Source organism: Convolutriloba macropyga, unplaced genomic scaffold (genome assembly GCF_964194025.1).
Source record: "Convolutriloba macropyga unplaced genomic scaffold, txConMacr16.3 SCAFFOLD_5042, whole genome shotgun sequence".
In the NCBI taxonomy this organism is placed as follows: domain Eukaryota; kingdom Metazoa; phylum Xenacoelomorpha; order Acoela; family Convolutidae; genus Convolutriloba; species Convolutriloba macropyga.
The window spans coordinates 9,451-18,779 of NW_027450564.1; the positions used below are offsets into that span (position 1 = coordinate 9,451).

General features: G+C 35.0%; 1 protein-coding gene across 1 annotated transcript; it reads right to left on the reverse strand.

The window, feature by feature from the left end:
* Positions 1-723: 723 nt before the first annotated feature.
* Positions 724-2,987, reverse strand: LOC142355994 (uncharacterized). The gene is made up of 4 exons (XM_075407990.1): positions 2,766-2,987; positions 2,174-2,395; positions 1,596-1,907; positions 724-1,103 (listed from the first exon to the last, which is right to left on the reverse strand). The coding sequence occupies exons 2-4, from the start codon at positions 2,357-2,359 to the stop codon at positions 924-926; spliced, it is 678 nt and encodes a 225-aa protein (XP_075264105.1). The 5' UTR covers positions 2,360-2,395; positions 2,766-2,987; the 3' UTR covers positions 724-923.
* Between the last annotated feature and the right edge of the window lie 6,342 nt (positions 2,988-9,329).

The window sequence follows — 9,329 nt, forward strand, 5'->3', positions numbered from 1 at the left end:
TCATTCTGCTGAAGCTGATTTTGAACATCAGTTGCTCAGCAAAGCAATTCAAAATGAACAGAGTCAGTATAAAAAATTGAAGTCAGAAATAGAAACGGGATAAACCCATAAAGACCAATTTTAGATGCCCGCTATTTGAACGTCGTTCCTATAAGTGTTAGTTAACATCTCTAATGCTTATTGGTATTGATAGTAGTACCTGTAGCCTCTCTCTAACAAACAGAAGTACGTTATGTTCAACTACGAAATGCCATCAAAATAAATCGGACTTAAAAAATGTTTTTGTTTAAAAATCTTTTTTTTTTCAATATCTTCTATTCTTTCAATCCCAATCATGCCTATTGGAATCAACGGCGGCTATTTTCCGGCAATCTGCCGGGTTTGTTTATTAGTGAGATCCTTGTCGGATGAGTTGTATAATCTGTTTCATCGCAACTCCAAAACCTAACTGCTTAGTCTCAACAAGAGCAACTGCTTCAGAACTAGTTATTTAAATCTATTTTTCAAAGCTCAAGCCATAATAGCCAAATTGTCGAAGAGTTCTGAAATTCTATAAGTCAAGAATGATTGAAGAAATCAAGGATTTCTCAAATTATCGTTCTCCTCCAAAAAAAACGTTCTGAATCAAAATATATATAATGATCTGTCGATGTTGACTGAAGAAAATACCCCACTAAAGGTCGCCTTCTAAGCATACGCCTGTAGGTGAACTGCTTGAAAAGATAAGGCAAAAAAGTTGGTTGTATTAAACTACTTTTATATCTGGATGGGTTCTGAAATATAGTAGGCATATTTTTGCGGAGACAGTAATTATGCAAGAAATTATATGATATAGTACATGTATGCAAAAATCAACGAAATAAACTACAAAGTTATCTCTCTAAACTGATGACGTAACAAGTGTGAGGTGTTGCGCAACGGTATCATAACTCGGCAGAGTTGGGCCGATCAGCGCCATTGTACATCTTGCTCATCTCCACCTTTTTAGTGAGTACACGTACGTCTTTGAGCATGTGATGGGGTGAACTCTGAGGTCTGTATCCTTTGAGTTGGTCTTTCACCTTCTTCGAAATAATTGCTTCTGTTTCTGTGTCGAAAACAACCTGAAAAATAAATGGTGTTAGAATATTATTTCGAATAGATTGCGTATATTAACTTTGGTTTTTTTAATTCCACGTACGAGACTGTCATAATTAATGAATTAATTCTCCGAGATTCGATTTTGTTCATTCATTGAGGTACCTCATGTACATTTAGCTATACTTCATCCGTATCTGACCATCTGACTTTTCATAATTCTTTTCTAAAATGCAATTTTCATGTCTCTAGTCCAATTAATAGACTAACATAGAAGTGCATATAGATATCACCTATTTATTGCTTTCAGTCTTTTTCAGAGATGTCTTCGCTAAATTTGGTTGCATTTACACGGACATGGTTTAGTTCATGTCAAATTTGCTGTCAAAAATCATCACATAAAAAATTTAAGCCAATTTCCTCCATGTTCCTATAAGTTTTTAACTGACAGAAGTGACATTGTTCACCCGTTCAAATGACCTCAATAAAATTTGCTACTCGTAAAAGGGATCATTTACCTGTACACTTTGGAAAAAGGCGGACTTGAAGTTTTTCCGGATGGTCTCTCTTTGTTTGGATGCGCTCTTCTGGAAGCCGAGCTGGACTTGCGAAGCGACTGCATTCTTTACCAGATCTCGCACACAGTTGGCAATGATCTCGGCCATCTCTGGAATGAACTCGGGTGAGAATCGGTTCTTCTCTTGAAACTGACGCACCACTTCTTTGATGTCGTTATTGAGACAACCCACCAATTCGGAGGCACATGCTTCGTCAAAAGATAGTGTCAGGGTATCGCCTTCGTGGCTTACTACTGTTACTCCTTGTAGCACCTTAAATTGGAAGAATAATCTGCAACTGAGTCCAGCTTTCTAATGGTTTTTCGAAATAAAATTTTCGCTTCCCATATATAAACAAGTATATTTTTGATCCAGGCTTTGTGACCATTGGCGCTGAAGCAAATGACCTCAATTTGGGTGTGGTTGGTTTTACGATGCTTGATTCTCAATCAAAACCTAGTAAGAAGTTGCCGGAAGCAATGAAAATGATATACTGTACCCATTTAATTGTATAATGACCTCAGATCGTGGAAACTGACCTTGGATTCTGGAGATCTGACGTCATTAGCCGCAATGTTCTTGTCAGTTGCCACAGTCTGTCGCCGCATCCCGCCAACTTCTGAGCCTCTATTGCCCCCCACAGGTGGTGGTCCTCCCCTTCCTCTGCCCCTCATGCTTGGGGGAGGCATCGTGCGGTCCTTAGTCCGCTTGATTACCTCTGTCATTGTGTAGAGTTATGATCCCTCTCAGCTGGAGATGCCCTGGGAATTTGCACAAGTTAACGATTATCTTTGCCATGGACGCACCAAATGATGATATTATTGTAAAAAGGTGCAATTTGTCGCATTCAATGAAATTGTGGAAACACTTTTTTGCTTGAGAAATTGAGGCAAAGTTTATGCAGTAAAATAGCTTGACTCTCTTCAAAACAGCAAATGTGTTGCTTTCGAATTGAGATTTAAAGGATTCGAGATATAGCAGAAGCGCTATACTTTATCTTATGCTATGAGTTTTTTATTTATCACAATGACTATTACGAGTTTTGATTAAAACTTATGTAATTTAGCCATTTATAAAGCCATTTCGTAAACTCTTTCCGGCAAACATCTCAAAAAATTCATTTTGACGTACCTTGTAATGGCAAAGTGAACGAGGTAAATTGCCACTGGTCACACCACGATATGAACTTCAACAAAATGATTTTGCTCAGATTCAAGAGCACTGAAAATTAATAAACGCGGTAAATACTTTCAAAAACATGTCTTCTATTTATAAACTAACACAGCATTTTTGATAATCAATTCTTACGTTGACTTCATAAATTGAGCACAGAGTCAGCAACTACTATTACTAACGTGATGCTAGTTATCGGTGACTGCTTAGTTGATGGTGAGCACGTTCGGTTATTGAAAATATTCACAAGAGTAACAATTTAGTAACACAATTGTTGTTTGGTAAACACACGCACAAATTGTTGCCACAAAAATCAACTTTTTATCAGAATTAATTGATAATGAAAGAATTGATCAAAGATACAATGCTTATTGCATAACTTTTGCACGCATGGTACACAGGTTCCATTTAAAAAAATTTTATTTGATAGAATTTTGAAAGAATTTGAAAGAATTTTTTTGTGCCTATTAATAGCCGCCGTCAGCCTCTCAAACAGCTATTATTTAGGCGCTCTCCGTTTTCACAATTCAAAGAATTTGAATTGTTTTGGGGTGCTGCCTTTTTCTAACGACTCGAAGAGGAGTATTGGAGAAGTCCCTTTTTTAATCAATTTCATTGGAGTGGATTTTGAAGCGGGAAATGAATCACGTGAAAAAATTGGAGTGAATTTGTTGCGGAACCAAATGAAGAGTGGAGCGAAAAGAGAGTGGTTTTTTGTTCATATCGCTGTTTTCTAGAGAGCGAGAAACTATGGTGTGAAAAAAATTCTGTAAGCGAGCGAAAATTTTTGTTCACGTGCGGCATTTTAAAGCGTTTTTTACATTTTTTTTGGTTGAGGGGTTTGGTTATGATTTTGTTTTAATTTTAGGCTGGTTTTGGTAGTGGTATCAAAGTTTCAAGAAATTCGTATGAATTTTATGCTAATTCGGAGGTTTTTCATGTATATTGCTGATTTATGGGTAATTTTTGCGTTTTTTTTACGATTGTTTTGTTTTGCTGGCTCAAATGGGTAATGAAAAGACTTTTCTACTTGTGCAAATTTATGACAACAATTGGTTACAGTTTTCTGGAGATGAATCATTTTTTTGTTAAGGAATATGACAAAAATGTCAAAAATCGGAACTTTTTTCTTAATATTTTGTAGTTTGTCTTTTTTTCTGTTTTTTACACAAATTCTTAGGCTATTATGACTCGCCTAGTGTTTTGCGAGCATCTGGATACCCTTTTAGCTGAAAAGAACTTTTCTTTGAATTTATATGCTTTTTTAATTTAAAAAAAAATTGTTACCTTTTTCCAGTTTTTTATTGCACGTCACTTTTAAGAGCTTTTTAAAATATTTTGGCTTCGAGTGTCTTTAAATAATTCACATAAGTAGTTTTAGGAAGCACTAGTTGTTTTGATGAAGTTAATTTGGCAGAGATATTTATTTCGGAATCTCAATTTACAACAAAATTTGATCAGATTTTTTTAATCATTTTTCAAAGGATTTGATTTTATTGTTTTTACTTTTTTGTTTTAAGGTTTTGTTTGAAGATAATCATAAATTAGTGGAGGCACGTTTTGTCTGATGAGTAGTTGGATTGCAGTTAAATGGATTTCCACTTCGAGTAGTTTCCGGACTTCTTCCGTCTATTTTTTTTACGATCTGTTCACAGATTTTCATGACTTTGGAAATCATATTGGAGTAGTGATTTTGGTCACGCTGAAACAGAAAGTGACGCGAAAGATTGAGTGCTTTTGTGGCGTAGATTTTTCTGGCTCTAAATTTAAAGTAGAGTGAGAAAACGGTGTTTAAACAAAAAATCGCTTTCTCGCTAGTGATTTTTTTTGTTCACATGCAGCAAAATCACTTTAATTTTTACTGTTTTTTGAATTTTTTTGATCGGATTTTTTTTCTAAACTGTTTTTCCAATTCATTCATTGTTCATTTTAGACCCAGTTTGTTAGTTTGAACCAAGATTTCTTTTCTCGCTGGTGATTTTTTGTTCATATGCGGCACTTTCACTTTGATTTAACCTGTTTTTTCGATTTTTTGGATCGGATTCTTTTTCTAAATCGTTTTCCCAATCTTTTCATAGTTCATTCTAGGCCTAGTTTTTTCGTTTTAGAAGTGAACAGAGTCAGTATAAAAAATTGAAGGCAGAAATCGAAACGGGATAAACCCATAAAGCCCATTTTTAGATGCAAGGTACTTGAAATTTGTTCTCATAGGTTTTAATTACTATCTATAATGCTTATTGGTATTGATACTAGACCCTGTAGCCTCTAACTGAGAGACAAGAGTATGTTCAACTACAAAATGCCATCAAAATAAATCGGACTTAAAAATGTTTTTGTATAAATATCGTTTTTTTTTTTCAATATCTTCTATTCGTTCAATCCCAATCATCCTTATTGGAATCAACAGCGGCTATTGTTTGACATTCTGCCGAATATGTTTAATTGCTCTTTAACGAAGTTTGTAGCAATTATATTAGTCTTGTCTGTCTTTTTTTTATGCGATTTTTCGCTTGACCGATTTTTCGTCTGACGCTTTTGACTTTTCGTCCTCAAAAACGGGATGAACATAGATTTTCTGTTTTTTGAAAATTTTTTTGAGCTGATAATTTTTAGAATTAATTTTAGTCCATTCCAGGTCCAGTTTTCTGTTAAGTCAGTAAAAATTATCTGGATTGTACGTCAGGACTTTTCGGGATTTTTTTTTATTCCGCTTTACTTTTTGATCGCGTTTTTCGCTTTACATAAGTCAAGCCTTTCACGTTTGACTTCTGACTTACTTCACTCACTGTATCAACTAGATGGATTTTAAATTTTTTCAAGCATTGAATTAGGTAATTTAGTGAATGCGCTTATTGTCAAAAGAAACGCGATAAACCAATAAAGCGCGGTCAATAAGTCTTATTGAATTAGGTTATCAAAATTCATTATAGCGACTGCTAGCTGATATTAGTATTAGGCTTAATACCCGTCACCTTAGAAGCTGAAGTAGGTATAGGTATACAACCTAACTGAAACTGCACACTAAATTAAAACAATTTTTGAAACTAAAGAAAAAATTGTCAATTTCTATCTCTTCTCTTTTCTTTCTGTTTCAACCGCGATGTGCGTCTAGCGCGTCAACGGCGGCTGTTCTCCGGCAGTCTGCCGGCTATGTTTTGTTTATTAATCGCTCTCAAACGAAGCTTGTATCAATTATATTAGTACTGTAAGTCTTTTTTATGCGAATTTTCGCTTGACCGATTTTTCGTCTGACACTTTTGACTAAAAATCGGGATAAACAGGTAGCGCCCAGCGGGCATTAAGTGCTCTTAGAGCCTTTCAGCTCTGTTTCAGCTCAAACTGCTTTGGAGACTTATAATTATACTTATGGTGTGAAGGGCGGTTCTTAGAGGTTGAGACACACCCCCCCCCCCCCCCCACCCCCACTATTGCCTCCACCCTCCACCGCGCTGTTGCCCCCCCCAACCCAGTGTTGCCCCCCCATCAGCCCCCGGTGCATCCCCCCGTGGCTAGCTACTGACGAAGCCAACCGCTCGCCGGTCGTTTGAGAGCAATTCGCCCGACGTTAGTCGGTTATGTTTGCACTGTTAGTCAAATTTCACTCACTATTTTTTAGAACTTTTCTTATTGAAACAGGTAAGTTATTCAGATTACAACCCTTAGGTTAGGTATCTACATGCCTTCAATTGTTAAAAAAATTAATTAGTTTTTTTTAATATAATAATAATCTTAAAATTGTAGCTGTTCGTTCTCATAGGTGAAAATAGGCTTTGAAGGCTCCTATTTGTTTATTAACGGACAGTTTCTTGTGCTGATCGAGCCAAAACTCGGTTAAAGTTTTTTAAAGCAAGATATACTGTTAAAGGTTTTTATTAAAGAGGGCAATTTGTTTCATTTTCGGACGCTCTCCAAGATAAAGATTTGTTACTCCACTTCGTTTTCTTTTTTATAATAATTTGATTACTTCTCTTGTTATGTCTAGCGTTTTGGCGACTAGTAAACAGTTTAAAATTTTCTGATGTTTCCCAGGGTCTTATATCTGTTTGTAGCTTGATTAGGCTAACTTTTGAGAAAAACGATTCGGCTGGCAGGATACGGTCCTTAATGAGAAGATCAGCGGAGTGGTCAAAATTTTGTCGAAAATAACAAATTTTTATTCTCCAGTTAATTTGTCTATTTATGCACTTTTTTGTTTTTTGCTGTAAGAGCTTGAACAAACAATCCACTGAGAGAAAGATGAGAGAGTACAGATCATTTAAGAAGTAGGAAAAAAACAGACGACATATATCAGAAAACGGTTCCTGGGTGGATAATTAATCTGAATAGTAATCAAGCGCCAGAATGGTAATTTATTCAACCAACTCAACTGTCTGGAGGGAAATTGCAATAGTTATTTAAGTAAACTGTTGAGCGTCCAGAAGTTGAGCAAAAAACTTCTGAAGAATCTTTTTTAATTAAAAGCTGCGATAGCAGGCTATTGTTGATATTCTCTTGATTATTTTGTGTCATTCAAAAAATTTGAATTTTTTTTTGGTGGGCTGTCTGTTGAATGCTTTTTTGGCTCAGTTGAGCGATTTCTCATTTACTTCGAACAAAATCTTTTGTGTGTGTGTGTGTTTTAGCGAGTTGGCAGTTATGCTCACATTTAGCCGGATGAACAAAACTTATTACCAGTTTTTCTAGCAATGTGCCATCCATGGGAGCACACAGTTTGCTCATTGTCACAATTTTTGAGTTTTGAATCTTGATAAGATATAGGTAAGAGCTTATCAAGATGGACTAATAAAATTTCTTGACAGCGCTTGACAAAATCTTGACAAATCTTGATAACACTTGCTATCTTTTCTGATTGCTGCTCGACGTATCTAGTCCTCAGAAAAGACAGAAAAGTCTTCTGAGAACTCAACGATACCTTGTAATTAGGCTCAATTGTTGAATAACAAACTAACGGTAGCTGAATGTTCCAAATATTCTCGATAAACCTTGATAATTTTCTATAATTTTCGATAAATCGTGACAATTTTTGCTTAATCATATGGATTCGTGCTAAATCTTGTTTAAAGGCGCTTTTCAATTGTTATATTTTGGTATATCTTGCCATGTCATGGTTAATCTTTTTTAGTTACCTTGCCAAGATCTGATCTCTTGACAGCCATGTAAAGAGCTTGCAAGTTTCTGTAAGTTTTGATATTTTCATGGTTAGTACCATGTCATGGTCATGGCAAGTATTAACAAGATTTAGTATGTTTCCTATCAAGGTGTTCCAAGTTTCAGTTCACTGGCTCCGTACTGAAATGAAAAACATATTTGCACTAATTTTCGGCCGATATTACAAAATGGTTCTACAATTTTTCCATGTCTAACTAGTTTTGAACGAAAAATAGTTCAAGCAAGTCACTATGGAATTTTATCTTCGAGTGGACTTAAAATTGACAACTTTACTTTGTGATTTTTTATAGGCCCTTTAAACAGAAAAAGAGGCTCAGTATTGTGCTTCCGCATATAATGTCCCGACCCGGCTAAAACACAATTTTGGCTTAATTTTCTACCAAACGATGAACAGACAGAAAACTTTCAAAAAATTTATGATATAGATAAAAAAAATTGGTGTATGAAAAAAAATGCTTCCAATTCAAATCAATTCGTAAAAAAATAACGCCACATTAGTGGGACGATGTGGACAGCCTGCCATTTTAAGGATACGAGACAAGAAAAAAAAGTCAAATAACAAACTTTAAGCATGCAAAAATCAATGTCTTTTTTAAAATAAAGTACATAATAACAAAGCCAAAACCGTGGCAAATAAAAGCAAACCTAAGCAAACTATTTTTGCAGTAGAAAATAAGTTTGAACAGTCTTTGATGAGACCCGGTAACAAGTATACAAGAAAGAACAGAAATGAAAAAGAAAAGAACATGTTCAAGTTCAAGTTTTCTTGAAAAAGGATAATTTCCAAAAATGAAAACCATGAGATGTTAATTGAAGTTCTTAACAGATTTTTTTTTCCATTCATACCGCAATATGAGTACTTTGAGACCTGTTTTTATCCAGATTATGTAGTGCTTCTATAAAAAAAACAAATACAGGTTAAAAAATTCCAGTATTAGCTGCAACAAAAGGACGTCGATGACGTTAAAATCATAATCTAATCCGCAGAAATCAAAAGCGCATTCTTTGAACATCAACAAAAATCTGGTCAAAAAAAGTTTTAGCTATCAGCTAAAATCAATGCATAGGTTCCTTTGATCTTACCAGGAAGAAGCTGAGACCAACAGTTATCCAAAGCAAGTTAAAAGACTAAAGACAAACGACGAAGAAGAACAAAAATAAAGAAATGAATTAGCTTTTGCTAAAAGGTGTCGAAGCAGTTAAAAACCATAATCTAATCATTAAAAGATTTTGACATCTGACTTCTCAGAAATGTGGCAAGACTAGAAAACAAACCTCATTGATGGAAAAAAAAATCCAAAAACCAAAAAAAAAATGTGAAAACTCGTAGTATAGAAGCAAAAAAACCATTCC